At 42.2% G+C, this 15,981-nt stretch overlaps 1 protein-coding gene and 1 long non-coding RNA gene across 2 annotated transcripts; both read right to left on the reverse strand.

Annotated features, from left to right (window-relative positions):
• Window positions 1-228: 228 nt before the first annotated feature.
• elna (elastin a) lies at window positions 229-9,596 on the reverse strand. The gene is made up of 26 exons (XM_070970699.1): window positions 9,452-9,596; window positions 9,050-9,097; window positions 8,858-8,920; window positions 8,581-8,613; window positions 8,397-8,471; window positions 7,409-7,450; window positions 7,233-7,319; window positions 7,094-7,144; window positions 6,840-6,992; window positions 6,119-6,154; window positions 5,724-5,951; window positions 5,434-5,547; window positions 5,008-5,118; window positions 4,573-4,659; window positions 4,426-4,458; window positions 4,129-4,206; window positions 3,952-3,990; window positions 3,445-3,543; window positions 3,168-3,290; window positions 2,841-2,969; window positions 2,510-2,638; window positions 2,249-2,317; window positions 2,100-2,132; window positions 1,131-1,247; window positions 1,003-1,038; window positions 229-700 (listed from the first exon to the last, which is right to left on the reverse strand). The coding sequence occupies exons 1-26, from the start codon at window positions 9,594-9,596 to the stop codon at window positions 606-608; spliced, it is 2,253 nt and encodes a 750-aa protein (XP_070826800.1). The 3' UTR covers window positions 229-605.
• Window positions 9,597-9,825: 229 nt separating this feature from the next.
• On the reverse strand, window positions 9,826-11,931 carry LOC139336036 (uncharacterized). The gene is made up of 3 exons (XR_011602455.1): window positions 11,873-11,931; window positions 11,140-11,169; window positions 9,826-10,044 (listed from the first exon to the last, which is right to left on the reverse strand). It is a non-coding gene; the product is annotated as an uncharacterized lncRNA (long non-coding RNA).
• Window positions 11,932-15,981: the final 4,050 nt, after the last annotated feature.

A 15,981-nucleotide genomic window follows, 5' to 3' on the forward strand; every position in this document is an offset into this window, starting at 1 on the left:
TGTCAGAAGTATAGCTGTCATATATATATGTTCTTGTATCTGACAGACAACACAACGCCGGTGGCAAAAAGCTTCAGTTATTACTAATGTAATGCTACAATGCTAAAAGAAGTCTCTACAGTGCCAACATGAAGCAGAATACTACTTTTCTACAGTCTATCCAAACAGGGTTTAAGAAGATACTGTCATTAAGGTAGAAATCAGACGATTTAAGCCCCACACTGCAATTCTTAGCCATTTAAATTATGAGTATAGTCATATATCGTATAAATAAATACAGAAATGTGGATTTAGACAAACAGATGAAAATACACTGTAGCAGTGGAGACCACTGGGAATATAACAAAAGAGTCAAGCAAAAGCCCCTCAAAAAGGGTGGGGCTGCTCTTTTGTTTGCATTTGGATGACGCAATGTGCTTTTAAGATTTATACTATTCAGATGTTTAGTCTGGATGCTGCTTAAAACATCGATGTAGACCTGCAAAACACTTGACTGAATAAGCAAAGTATTCTTAAATTTGTCTTTTGGGAGGAGCAATCATATTCACAAATACTGAGTGGACTGTCCTAGACGACACTGAAGTAGTAAACACATTACAACTCGACTACACTTTATGATAACAAATTTCATGCAAACAGCAAGTCTTACTGGGCTGTGGGACCTCTGGGGCCTTGCCAATTTCGGCAATAGGCGTGGGCCCTGCCAAAAGACAACAGGTTCCAGTTTCATCCAGTGTGCTTTAAACAGGCGCAGAGTGAGAGAGGGAGACTAGAAAAGGCAGAAGCTGTAAAGTGAACCCTGACACTGCCACAGCTGGGAGGCTGTAAGCTAGAGGGAGTCAATAGCTGGTAGCACTAGCAATACAAACAACATGTGAGCTTTGTGGGCAGGAAATGGGTGATGGAAATGTACAGAACAAGGGATAAATGATGTCCCAGCTCGGGTGCAGTGTTGTCATACATGTGAGAAAGTGAAAATGTGAAATTGGCTTTTCACTGTACCTGGTTGAGGAGTTCCAGCAGGTACTACATCCTTTGCTGTAAAAGCAATAAAAACATGGCTTACAATGAAATATTAATTAAAAAAAAGTCTCATATAAGAGAATAAAAAACTGCATTCTAAGTCTTACCTGGTTTTCCAGGAACACCTGTTCCACCTGGTACCACAACAACAGAGCCATCTGGAACACCACTGACACCTGTACCTGGAGTTGCTCCTGGCACAGCAAGTCCTACTCCAGTGACGCCTGAAGTGAGAGGGACACATGATGGTTGAATATTGTTGAAAAATGACAAGTCTAAAGGAACCATTGGTCTTGTTCTCAGTTAAGCAGGCAGGGTTCTGATGGATGAAGGCTGTGCACTTTGTGGACATGTAGAAGGCTTGTGATCATGGCCTCCAGGGTATCTTGTGGGGGCACTGTGGGAGTACAGGGTACCAGGGCCATTACAACAATAAACATATGTGTCCAGACTGATTATTGGCTGAATGTCAAGCAATCTCAGTGGATGTTGGATTCTGCCAGAGTTGTACCTTGTCACTATTCAGTTAGTGATTTTCATAGACAGAAGGTCCAGGCGAAGCTAAAGTGTGGAGCACTGAGTCCTCAGGACTGCATCCCTGCCTGTGCAGGTGAGGTGGTTCTGGTTTATTCAGACCATGACCTCCAGTGTGCACTGGGATGGTTTGTGACACAGTATGAAGTGACAAGGATTAAGGTCAGCACTTGCAAGTCTCAGGACAAGACAGCTGGGAAATGGTGGACTGCTCTCTTCATGGTGAGTCACTGTTGCTGTGACTAGAACTACTGCTCCTTTGTACCAAAGGAGTCAGCTGAGGTGGTTCAGGCATCTGATAAGAGTACCTCCTGGACACCTCCCTTTGTAGCAGTTCCTGGCATATCCAATTGGGAGGAGACCACTGTTAGGAAATATAATAGAGGGACTACAAAAATATCCGATCTGGCCTGGAACGCTTTGGGATTCTCCAGGAAGAACTGGAGGGAATGGCTCAGGGGATACCTTACTTAGGAAGGACAGAAAATGTCTTTTATTAATGTCTGACTACACGATTATTATAGTTTCAAGGTTCTGCTTACCATATTTTGGTGGTTTCACACCGCCTGGATATGCTGCATAAAAACAGACCCCCATTAATATCATGGATGACTAATTTCTTAAAAAAAAAATAGTGACAATGGTTATCTAATTGTACTTCTATCTTTTCAGACAAATGCACATGCCGTACCTTGTGCCCCAACACCTCCATGTCCAACTCCTCCAGTTCCTAACCCAGCTCCAGCTCCTCCTGCAACACCTGATAAAGGGAATAGAGCAAGTTGGATAAATTGCATGATACCCTTAAACTGTGTCTATCTCTCAAAATTAATTGAAACACTAGAAAATGAGTATGAATGTGTAGTTTATACACCAGTGAACAAAATCTAATAAGCAGGATTAGATAAAGTCAGTGAGAAAATAGATTTGCAATTATTGATTATTATTATACCGTATTTAGCAGCTTTTGCAGCAGCAGGGTATTGTCCAGCTCCTAGTCCTCCACCAGGTACTCCTCCTGCTCCTGCGGTCCCTCCCAGTACTCCAGTTCCTAACCCAGCTCCAGCTCCTCCTGCAACACCTAAATAAGGAGAAAATATCAAGTCAGATAAATTGTACAATGCTCTAAAACTGTGCCCCACCAATGGAAAGTTTAAATATTACAAAATGAGTATGAATGTGTCATTTATACACCAATGAATAAAATCTAATAAGCAGAATAAGATAAAGCCAGTGAGAAAATAGACCTGTAATTATTGAAAACTGAACAGATGTTATTATACCGTATTTAGCAGCTTTTGCAGCAGCGGAGTATTGTCCAGCTCCTAGTCCTCCACCAGGTACTCCTCCCACTCCTGCTGTCCCTCCAAATCCTCCAGTTCCTAACCCAGCTCCAGCTCCTCCTGCCACACCTAATTGAGGGAAAATAGCAAGTTGGATGAATTGTACAATCCCATAAAATTGTGCCTTCCCAATTAAAATGAGCTTATAAAAATGATGATAAATGTGTAGTTTATATGCCAATGAATGAAATGCAATAAGTGGAATGAGATAAAGTGAGTGAGAAAATAGATTTGTAAATATTGAAAATTGAATAGATCCTATTATACCGTATTTAGCAGCTTTTGCAGCAGCAGGGTATTGTCCAGCTCCTAGTCCTCCACCAGGCACTCCTCCTGCTCCTGCTGTCCCTCCCAGTACTCCAGTTCCTAACCCAGCTCCTCCTGCAACACCTAATTAATGACAAAGTAGCAGGCTGCATCATTAAAAGTAATAAAATCTAGTAACAAATACAATAGGATAAAGTAAGTGAGAAAACAGATTTGTAAGTATTGAAAAATACACAGCAAAGTGTGATATTTGAATTCGTGTGCTTATTCATTATACCATATTTAGCAGCTTTGGCAGCAGCAGGGTATGGTCCGCCTACTTGTCCTGGTAGTAGGCCAGGAACTCCTCCTGCTCCTCCTGTCCCTCCCAGTCCTCCTGAAACGGTGCAGGATGCATCATTAGTTTACACTTAATCAAATCTAATATAAGTAGGATGAGTTGCAGTAATTACTGAAAACTGTACCCAACCAGCAGAATACATTAACACATGAAAAAATGTCTCTGAATGTGCAGAATTTTATGCTTATTTCTGCTGCTCCTGTAGGCTCCTCCCCAGTCCAAATCCTGCACTGGGCCCATCTCCTACTGAAACTCCCCTAACAAAACACTACATTTGCACATGCACTAAAACCAGTGCTGCTAAACTTTATTTTTCTTAATTTCTCTACCAGATTAGCATCTTCATCTCATTAAAATATGATCTAAGGTTCAAAAAGCATAAAGATGAGTGTCCAAATTAGACAATAAAACAACATTAAAATATACTGAAAGAAAACATCTTACCATACTTCGGGGGTTTGACTCCTGCACCAACCCCATAACCTGCCAGGAGACAACATTGTATTTGTGACTGAAAATTAATCAGATCATACTGAGTTAATTAAAAGGAAAGAAATAGCAGAAGCAATTTTACTGTGCCTAACCTTTTAGTCTACGCTGACATGTCACTGAACAACTCACCACCATAGCCACCACCAGGAAGTATCTGTCCTGCTCCCCCTGGAACTCCGACCCCTCCTAGGCCTGCTCCTGGGACTCCTGTAGTGGAGTGAATAAAGAGCTAATTTTAGCAATCCAAATTAGATGTATTAATGCATTTAAGGTTCAATCTTCCAAAATGGGTGATTGTAACATTGCATATATTTAATAAAATGTGTGCGTAAAAATGAGTGTGCTGATCAGCAATGTATCGTCCGACTACACCTTAGGACATGGTATTCATTATACTTTATCAAAGGATAAAGATCACAGTCTCACCATATTTAGGAGGTTTAGCACCAGCTGCCAAAGCTGCAACATAACATACCCAGAAGACGTTAGATTAAAAATTGATCTTAAAACTAATGAAATGAATTATTTAATTGCATTGCTCAAGTAGGTCAGAAGTCTGTGAGACAGGCTTACATCCATATCCTGGTAAAAATGGGACTCGTCCGGGAACTCCTACCCCACCTGCCCCACCACTTGGAACTACTCCTGCACCACCTGGACCTTTAAAGTGACATGTATCATGTAATCGTACACACTCACTTATAACACCACATAACATACAGAGACGTTGTGACTTATTTTTCCAACATTTTCAAATAGACTGATTCAATTCCAGTTACCATATTTGGCAGCTTTAGCAGCAGCGGCAGCAGCAGCAGCAGCAGCAGGGTATCCTCCACCTCCCAGTGCTCCTGTTCCACCTAGTCCTGTGCCTCCCAGTCCTCCAATTCCTCCAAGTCCTCCTGCTCCTTGAGAGACAAATTTATAAAGTTGGTGGTATGGTTAAATATACTAAACCTGGAGTGACCTAAAAACTTTTGAGATTTGATAATATTGATCTACAATTACCATATTTAGCAGCTTTGGCAGCAGCAGAGTATCCTCCTGTTCCACCCAGTCCTCCTAAGCCTCCTACTCCTGTGCCTCCCAGTCCTCCTGTGCCTGCCACTCCCCCTACTCCTGTGGAAAACAAGTTTAAGCAAGCAACTCAAACCACATTATGTCATCTGTTTGCAGTACAAAATAATATCTACATGTTCATATAAATACTGTAATGCTAAGATAAACACTGAATATTTTTTCATTATTGAGGAAGAAAAAAAGGTCTGAGGAAATATCAGAAATACTCAGCAACTGGCAGGCTGAGCTCAGTAAGGCAGGAAATGAGACAAAGTAAACAAATTACACTGTAGCTCACAAGCCATTGGCAGACAATGACACTTGAGTTAAGCAAAAAATAACATATCTGATTTTAATTGGAAAAAAATATTGTACCATATTTAGCAGCTTTGGCAGCAGCAGAATATCCTCCGCCTCCTCCTAGTCCTCCATATACTCCTGCTCCTACTTGTCCCCCTGTTCCCACTTGTCCTCCTGTCCCTACTTGTCCTTCAGTGCATATGGCAAAAGGGAGGGCAAGACAAAGCATAATTAAAACATAATTACTCAACATGGAGTAAGTATTTTATACTTGTGAGGACATAAGTACAAATTTTAGAGCTCATAGTGCAACAAAATGTTAAGTCAAAGACAGTGCATTCAATAATGTCATTTATACACCATACCAAGTTTAGCAGCTTTAGCTGCTGGTGAATATCCACCAAACACTGGGAATGCTGGAACTCCTCCTGGCACTCCAAGTGTTGCTCCTCCTGGTACTCCTCCTGGTAGTCCTCCTGGTAGTCCTCCTGGTAGTCCTCCCGGTACTCCTCCGGGTACTCCTCCGGGTACCCCTCCGGGTATCCCTCCGGGTATCCCTCCGGGTACTCCTCCTGGTACACCCCCTGGTACTCCTGTCCGGGAACACCAGTACGACAAGCAGGTCAGTATAAATTGTGAGGTTCTTACTTGAGGTAAAATTAAGTGCTTAAGACTGATCAGATACAACAGGATGAGAGAATAGGTCATGTAGAAAAGATGTGCGACAGTATGATTACATGAAATACATGAAAGTTCTCACCATATTTAGCAGCCTTAGCCCCAGCTCCATATCCTGTTAAATGTAAAATGTTTAGGTAGATAGGTAAGCATACAATAACATTTTTACAACGTACACAGTACACAGAAAAACCAGAGAACGACACTTCAAAGTGATCAGGTTTTTAAGCCAATTGGCAACAGGGATGGGAATCGAGAACCGGTTCTTTTTGAGAACCGGCTCCCAGTAGCTCATTTCCTTGGAATCGTTTGCCTGCCTGGTTAACGATTCTGCTTATCGATTCCGACTGTCTTGCACATGTGTGATAACATCACGCACGCTGCATTGTTTTGGTTTAGAACATAGCCAATATGGCATCGAGGCAGAAACACTCCACAGTATGGCTATATTTCAGGCAAAAAGATCATCAGCGCCACTTGCAACACGTGCAAAGTTTCCATTTCTTCAAAGGGGGAAATACTGCCAACATGCTAAAACATTTGTCCACACAGCATGCAATTCATTTGCAGGAATGTCACATGTTTGATACGCTACTTAGCGATGCTTGTGAATCTAGCGGCAGAGCAAACACCAGGGCGTCATCTGTTATTAGTGCCGAAGGATTTCAGGATTTAAGATTAGCAGATTTGTCCTTTTATTTTTCCACCAGCCAACAATTCTGCTTTCTGGTGTGGAATAAACTTTACAGTCATTGCTGTAGACTTTTAGTGAAGTTTTTCATGTCTTTTGCTGGATATCATACCTCCTGGAAACTGTCCTGGATATAGTCCACCAGTGCCCGCAACACCTCCAACACCACCAACACCACCAAGGCCACCAAGGCCACCAAGGCCACCAAGGCCACCAACGCCACCAACACCACCAACACCACCAACACCACCAAGGCCACCGTAACCTGGAGCAGAGAGCACAGACATTGGTAACATACAAATATATTCTGTACTGATGTTACACAATTTCTATCATGTCTGTCTTGTAATGAATGTGGCAGACTACCATATTTGGCAGCTTTTGCCTGAGCAGGTGAGATGCCCCCGGGCCCTACTCCTGCGGAAAGAAAAAAATACATCAGGCATTTGTATTTTCTACCTTTCTGCTCCATATTAATTAACAATACAATCACAAAAACACACACCAGTTCCAACAGGGTAACCAGGCTTTGATCCAAGGCCAGCTTGTCCTCCTGGAAGTCCAGTGCCACCAGTACCAAAACCACCATAACCTGAAACATTGTAACGGAACACATCATTATGCCTTGATACAACAATTACACCAAATACATGCAAAATGTATGTAAAAAAGTATTTGTACCAAAAGGTAGTTTGCCACCTGCAGCTTTTGCTCCATAGCCACCTGAAGAGAAAAGAAACCCTGATGAAGATGATGAGGCAGAATGATTCTGTCTGTGCACACTTTATCATATGCAACAAAGTACTTAAAGAACATCTCTAAAGAAATCAACTGGGGAATTTCTCATTCTTCACATTCACGAAAACAGCTGTTCACAACTACATGTAACCACTGACGAGGTTAGTGGGTCCATCCATCCATCCATTTTCTATGCCGCTTATCCCTTTCGGGGTCGTGGGGGGGGGGGGGGGGGGGGAGCCTATCTCTGCTGTCAACGGGCGGGAGGCGGGGTACACCCTGGATGGGTCGCCAGCCGATTGCAGGGGAGGTTAGTGGGTCACATTAGTGAATACGAGTGAATATTTAAGTGAAGTAGTTCATCGTCACAGCAGAATTATGCTTGTCAGTGTGTTTGTGAACAGCTGCTTTTTGTGCATGATGTATTGTTTCATTTGAATCAGCTGTTGGATCCAGAACGTGATATATCAATTTGTTCCCTTAATCATGGACAGCATAGAAAAGACTATAGATAACGGTGAAACAGAATCATCATGTTGCCCTCATTCAGATATAACCCATCAAAAAGCCATTTTTAGATAGTAATTCTCACATAATCTAATCCACTGTATACCAGATTCTTGAGATGTGTATGTGAATAATCTAAGACACATGTTACAGTAAAATATTTTTCATGTACCAGGAATCTTTGCAAAGCAGGCAATGGAGGCAATGTTTTGCTTTTGGGGCCATCAGACAGATGACAAAAAATGCAAAAAATCAAAGGGATCTCAAAAGGACATCTCTCTCAAGAATCAACCACAACCAATCAACTCAGGGCAGTACTCACAGTGTACCATTGGTTAGACTGTCTGCAAAAAGAACTGTAACATCGAAAAAACTTCAAACTGTCGCAATAAACATATTTCATGTGAATGGATTCAGGTCACACCTTGCACTTTGGGTGATTTGAGGGGGTATCCATGGAAAACTCCTGGCTGCATCGGTCCACCAAACCCGCGGCCTCCTGTGACGAGGGAAATCGATTTAAATCCTGATCAGCTAATACCAATAATACTGAAAAAAATACAAATATATTTGCTTGTAATACAGCAACTTTAACAAAACAAAGTTACCTGGTCCTTGACCTGCTTGTCCTCCTCCTGCAACTGCATCAGAAAAATAACATATATCCCATAATCTAATCATGTGTCTGTGTTCTACTGAAGATATCTTTGTATTATTATCTATTGAAGTATTATATAGTAGTATATAGCTGTGTTGCCCATGTTTTTATTTTTAAGGTAAAGGCAATAAAAATGGTGTTGAACAATAAAAATACAGGTGGCATTCAATGGTGATGACAGAAATTCATAATCAGCCAACACTCATGGGCAATAAACAAAATCTTACTTGATTTGGGAGTCAGGTCAGTACCAGTGGCCACCCCAGGCAGAACTCCACGTCCACCAAATCCTGAGGAAGCCATAAGCAACCAAAAACAGGACATATTAAATGTGTGTATAGTTTGTAAAAGCACTGACCATTCACATGGTGAAACACTTGACAAATAATGCTTGTGATTAATCAATGAAAGGAGCAAACCTTTTCCTGGTACCAGTCCACCTTGATATAGTCCAGGCACACCCACACCTGCCACAGTCAAAGACAGGATATTACTGCACTGCTGCGTTCACATTCAAAGTTATTGGAGTGATCTGGCATGAATGAGGGGCAACAATCGTGATGACACTGATGACGACACTGACTATGCCTGTCAATCATTGTGACAAAACTCTACTACAAAAAGAGCCAGACAGGATGCAGCAACAAAGGCTCCAAATCATTATTTTGCCAATAATTAGCATATTTAATCCAAAAACTTCCAGCCACACCAAACATCTGTCAAACGCAACGGAAAATGAATTTGATGTGGTTCTCCTGCCAAGTGAGCCGCATCCTGTCTGCCTTGAGCACTGTGAGTTTTTATTGTTGAGTCTACAAAACCTGGCACTTTGGCAGCTTTCTTTCCAGCACCACCACCAGCCCCTCCTGGAAGTCCTGTCTGAGGAATAACAGGTGCTGAAAAAAAAGACCAAATGTTACTTGGCTCATCGTACAGACTATGACAAATATACAGTGTGCAAAACATAAGAACATCTTTCTTGTGCGAATGTTGAGTCCAAACAACTGTAAATGTGATTCCTGCCTCCCAAGGACTGACAGCACTGTTAACCACGGTCTTTAAAATTTGTAATTTATAACATTCAGAGGAGCACTACAGTTCAGAGCCCAAACTGGCTCTTTGTCAAAGAAACCCACTCCTCCACACCTGACGAAGCGCCAGGTTGGGGTATGAAATGTTGTCCTTGTCCTAAAATAATAAATTAAAAATTTTAAAGGGAAGGTGAACAGTGTTGCAAAACCTTGGGAGGGAGAAACCACAGTATGTCAAACATAAAAAGCCCAAAACAAAATAAAGCATGAGAAAGTGGGCAGAATGATGTGTTGTGTCTGCGTCTTGCCTCCAGCAGGCACTGCAGCTCCAGTTCCTGTGCCTCCAGGAACTCCTCCTGTCCCAAGCACAGTTCCTCCAGTCCCTGTTCGAGTGTGCACAGACATAAACATAAAACATAAGTTTACAATTCCAGGTTTGGGGTTATAGTCACACTCAATCAAACTCATGAAACATTTGTGGACATGAGAGTGATGAAAACCTTGCAACACGAGTATTCTATAGTTGTATATCCAATGACCACTAGAGGGTCCTGTGATACTGAAAAGCGGTAATGAGCAGATGTGTGGCTTGTGCCAGACTTGACCTCTTCAGTGGGAAGCCAGATCCCTAGACTGCCCATCCATACTGAGAGCAGCTAATCTAGCCCTACTACTATGTCATCACCCCATGATCAAAAGCAATTTTTAATCTAATCGGGAAAGGCAGCCAGCATGCATGGCATTTGCCTTACCTCATCAAATGCCTCATTTCTTTGGCTATCCCCTCATGCAGGAAATGAGCTGTCAGTTTCACTTGTAAGGGAGCTCAGCACCAGGATAAAACACATTGGTTTATCTGTTTAGGCTTTTTTTTTTTTTTTTTTTTTTTTTTACATTGTTTAATCTTAAATTCCCCATACCAGACAGACACTGCAGGACAGACATTGCGCACTGCTTGTAAGTATGTGGCCTTGGAGATTTGGTGAAGAAAAGTTTGGCAAGGGAACGTTTTGTTTTATCTGTGCTCTTTCAGGGGAATTAATTGTTATTTTGAGTGTCAGGAAAAAGGCACAGGCTGATTCTTGGGACTGAGGTTTTGTCATTGCCAGCCAATACTTAAGAGCAGGCTCTTTGCCATGGTACAGCTCTAGCAGTGATTGGGCCCTCCTGAGTACATGCTTAATCAGCCTGCCTAATTTAAAGCCAATCGTGCACTAACACAGCACGGACTTTAAGGTCATGCCGGGCTCTGATGAAGTACAAACCGTCCAATGTTTGCAGGTACATGATAAAAATGTATGTGTGTTTGCCAAACGGTGTTTTTCATGCTGAGTTACCATTAATGTGAAACATCCATTTTGGCTTTCTCATAACATGCAAGCGTGCAGATCTATCAGAGTTCTAAAAAGCACTGTGTGAGCATTCAGCACAGATCAGGTTTGTATGATAGTCTGTCATCAAGCCAAAAATCAGCTTACCTCCATGTGGTAGCAGAGGGCCTGCAGCACCTATGATTAGGACAAGCGGAATTTCAGCAGTGCTCGCCAATAAAAGAACAATTACAGAGTAACCTTCAAGGAATCTTATCAAAATCATTAGGCCAGAGGGCAGGTGACCACGATATTGAAAGCAGTATTATTACCATTAATATGGATTATATCTATACTGATATCATGCTAACTTTCAAGTGCTGGAGTTTCGCATAGGGAAGAGATGATTTTTGTAAATGGCACACCATAACCATTCCACCTCTGCAGGGTTGAAACTGAGGGTGGAAGGCCACATAAAATCACTGCAGCCATTGAAACAATAGACCCAAAACAAGCAAGTGGAACATGATCAGCGTTTCATTCCAACAACCAATATTCTATAATCATGTTTGATGACCCCCGGTTTCCACCATGGTCACTGAGTCAAAAACTAATTTTCACTGTTTCACTTTGAAACATCACAGGCATTGTCATCATTGTCGTGGCAAATGGAAGCACAAACGAAAGATGGCAGGATTCAAACCTACAGTCAGCAGGCGACGCAGACATTGATCTCACATCCTGCAACAAAGTGTATACACCCCTAGCAGCAATGCCAATTGCACCAGAGGTACGAGTACCTGAAGTTATACACTTTGTGGCACCAATTAACTGCTAGCATAACTCCCTTCACAGGAAACTGATGGTACATTTCTATACAGACATCTTCTGCCATCTGTACCTCTTTTGGCAGCCTTCTGTCCAGCTCCTGGGAAAAAGCCTCCAGCGCCTCCGCCATAACCACCTAAATAAAACGAAGGGGCATAAATGAGAGAGTGTGCTAGTTTATAGTGCAGTGTAAACTGTCAAACAGATATTTCTAATACATTTCAGGACTTTGGTGAGAAACCTTATGAGAGGTTGAAAGTGCAACTAAATGCGACACTCATGCACACAACACCAATTTCAGTTTCAGTTCCAAGCTTCAAGAACTCACCTCCTCCAACTCCCAGGCCACCAACTCCTAGATTGCCATAACCTGGAAAGAAAATGATAGGCAGGCAGTAGAGCAGAGAGAAATACATAAAGTGAGAATTATTGCACTGCAAACTGTAGATAGGCTAAAGGAGGGTCAAAGACAAAGAACTGTTCTCATCACTGTGGCTGTGAGTTATTAGTGATTTATTCAGCAATGATTACCCTTCAATAAAAATAACCCATCACTCAATCTTTCATCAAAACATTTTCCATGACCTGTAAGTACAAAATACTGTACATTTCTTGAAAAAGCACATGAAATATGACTATCATGTGTGCTTCATTAAGTTTGATTGAAAACATTCACATTTGTGTTTCTAGAGCCAAGGACTGCACCTTGGGTTTGAGTTGACCTCCACTGACTAAGAAACATGATAGACAAAACATCAAAAATGGTTAACCTCCTGGTTATGCTGTACTCTCAACACTGGAGGGAGCAGTCTCCTCCCTCTGAGACAAAAAGCCAGAAACTAATCTATGGGCGGCAAAAGAGTTTGGCTTTGACTTGACGCATGAATAAAGTCATATCCCAGCTTGAGTTTCTGCTTGCTGACAAGAACAAAAAATGTCAGAAGATGATATGGGAATGGAAAAGTGTGGAAAGAGGGAAAGGACGTGGAATAAAATGCTCACCACCTGCACAGACTTGAATATCCTTAAAAGTAGTAACCCAAATGGGAAAGTGGAGCCCACCGTACAGTCGGTCAATTGAGAGAATATTAAAATAAATCCCTTTTTAAATCCTAAAACATGCATATCTGCAGGTGCCAATAGAAGAACTAAACTTGGAAAATACTCTTAACTGAAGGGTTGCTTTGATTTAATGGATGATAGGAACTAAAAAAGCAAATAAGCAGTGGAAACCAACTGCAACCTTCCTGTAAGCGTGTCGGTCAATTGTCCAAATCAAAACAAAAAAGGTATTTTAATATTCATCAGGAAAACTCTGCCTAACATGCCAAACCTTTGATTTGCCAGATACTCCAAAAAATAAAATACTTACAATTCAAGTGTAATCAATGTATATTAAGTATGTGAAAGAAGTGAAGGCAGTTGTTATTCAACTCTAGATCACTGCCAAAGTGATATTCCTGTTTTCTAAGGCAAACACACGAGACTCCAGGTTTTAGAAAATGTGGGGCACATCATTCTCAGGGCTGCACTAAATAAGCTGTGAGCCGAACAAGCTCCCCAATCAGAAACAAACATGCTGGAGTAATGACTTTATGAAACAAGAAGACATTTGAATACTGCCAACAGGCTCGTCCACCAAGGAACTTGTTTTCATCAATTCTCTTGAGCCAAAAAGTCTGAGGGGCGAGCAGCTAAGCATGGGAAACAAGCTGGACAAGCGAGAGAGACAGAGACCGATCAGACTGGAGGGTGAGTGGAGTGCAGCAATCTGCAGGGTGCAGGTAATGATACCGACGGGGAGGAGGAGGAATGTGCTGGGAGACGCACAGAGAGATGGAAGTGTGGAGTTTCATGACCTAGTCAAAACAAATGCGGGCACTGGCTTCGCCAAGGGCTTGGCAAACACAGAGAGCATGCAACGCAGCCCAGACGCTAAGCTATGCGCCCTTGCAATAATCCATCTCCTTCAAAGCTTTCAGCTCAATTCGCCTCGATTGCTCAACCGTCCCCGGACACACCTCGAAGTAATAACAGCAGCAATCAATTCTTATATAAATCAGGCTAATCTAGGGCTTTCCCTTTTCCAGTGCTTTTCCTTATTTGTCTCACTTTAATCAGTGAGCTACACATACCATAAAAATGTTTTGGAATTGACAAGAAACTGACGAAAAAACACGACAGTTACAAGATGTACTGAACACTGATGATGCCTACAACCCTTAAAATTACTAAATCAACTGAAATGTTCCTTTAAATCTGTACTGTCTGGCCTCGCGCCCAGATCACAGAATGTCTCATTGGCCAGTCTGACGTGTATGTGTCTTTCAGTGTGAGTGTTGGAAATACACAGCACAGTCTGCGCAACAGAGAGCTTAGTGCGTGTCACTGGAGGAGAAACATACAGAGAGAGTGAAGACAGCCAGTACTGTGGAGACCTTTAGCTTATTCATTCATCATCTGGCCCTCCTGCGCTCACATGTGCATGACCCAACCTGGCTCTGGCAGTTGCGCTCAGGGTCGACCAGCACCTGCCACGTTGAGCTAAACTCTCTGATTTGAGATCAGGAGACAAGATGCAGACATGCAGAAGTCAGCCTGAGAGGTAGCGTGTCTGTGTGTGTGACCATGAGTGCAGACCTTGGGTAGACATAAGGTTTAGACAAGGAAAAAAGGAAAAGAAACTCTATCTTAGGTAGTTCTGACATCACCATACACTGGGAAAATAAAAGGCTCTCAAGATAAAAAATACTACCCTGGGGGTTGTGTATTTTCAGGGTCAAAGTGAGAGAATGTGAACAGAATCTTGACCTTTGTCGGTTTACCATTCATCCACTCATTGTGTATTTGGGAGGTGGCAGCTCGAGTATTTGTACAAAAGCTCTCTGTTTAGCAGGATCTATGCCATTTTGTCAGCTCAAACAAGTGTGCTTTTGTTGGACTACTATTATTACAGCACATTAGCTCACACAAATAGACCTGTCTTAGCTCACACATTATTGGAAGTCTACACCGATGTTGTTTGTTGTCATGAACCACACACATGGAAAGTCTGCACCATAGCCGCGATATCAAATCATCACTTTTCTTTGGTGCTGCTCCCAGTATTTAGCTGATTGCTGACAAGCTGAAGGATTTCTGTACGCTAATGTAGCAGCTAATGTACTTGGTGAGACCCTTGAGGCACAAGAGGAAGCCTGAGAGACCACTTCAAACCCCAACTGCCTTTGGACCTTGGACAAAGAAACCCTACAAAAGGTCAATACTCTGAATGCAAGATGGAAGGGACCGAAATCCAATACTACACAGGAGGGAGAACTGGAGGCCAAGGAAACTGGAAGGTAAGTGATGCAGCACTGTAATGCATCATAGTTTCCTCCACTTAGATTTGTAAAAAAAAAAAAAAAAGTGTGACAGAAACATGGTTTACTAGCCAATTTCCATTGAGAAAAGACCACTGGCTTTCATAGCTGTGCAGTGACAAGTGCACAAGCAGGTTGTTGAGGTGAAATTTTGGATGGTGTGGCAGAGAGGAATTGAGCATCGCTCAACAGCGGTGAATCATTTGTGGTGGCTGCTATAAGAATGATCTCAGTGAAAGTAAACAAGTAAATGCAAGTCTAGACCTCCTCTGACAAACAAGGAGTCTTTTTTTCAGAGGAATGACACTGCGACGAGCGACAGGCTGCCATATTCGTTGCTTCCTGCTGTGCCATGTCATGTGCATTGGTACTTAAATTGAAGACTGACACTGGAATAAAACTGGCCAGACAGCATGGCCTTTCTTTCAGTCACCAGTCATGTTCTCAAACTCCAGTCCAGTCCAGTCCAGTACAAGTGATGGATAAGAGCCAGTGTGAACAGAAATATCTGGTTTCAATCTCAAAACTGCAATGTCTTGCTCATGCTCCATTGGGGTTAGGTAAGGTAATCCTCTGTTTCAGAACCAGAGGAATACATGAAACATTAATCAAAACATTGTCTCTTTGTCTGAATCTTGTTCTCCCTATTTCTCCATCCTTTCCTCTCACTCTTTCCTCTCCAAAAGGTGTCTGAGGGGCTGCGTCGACCAGACATGAGGTGTTAATAGCAGCAACGGAGGAAGCCAAACGTGAGAAGTCAAAGATGGATTTGCTTGCTCCTTTCCATCTTCTCCTTTTTCCTCCCCCTCTCCCCTGCTCT

Source organism: Chaetodon trifascialis, chromosome 9, assembly GCF_039877785.1.
Source record: "Chaetodon trifascialis isolate fChaTrf1 chromosome 9, fChaTrf1.hap1, whole genome shotgun sequence".
In the NCBI taxonomy this organism is placed as follows: domain Eukaryota; kingdom Metazoa; phylum Chordata; class Actinopteri; order Chaetodontiformes; family Chaetodontidae; genus Chaetodon; species Chaetodon trifascialis.

Excerpts from the sequence above, each read along its gene's own strand:
- elna (XM_070970699.1), bottom strand. The coding sequence starts at position 9,596 with ATGTTTTGCACACTGTATATTTGTCATAGTCTGTACGATGAGCCAAGT. Across the intron at positions 9,098-9,451 it reads GAAAGCTGCCAAAGTGCCAG|GTGTGGGTGTGCCTGGACTA; the intron begins GTTTTGTAGACT and ends TGACTGTGGCAG. Across the intron at positions 5,119-5,433 it reads TGCCAAAGCTGCTAAATATG|GAGTAGGGGGAGTGGCAGGC; the intron begins GTACAATATTTT and ends TGTTTTCCACAG.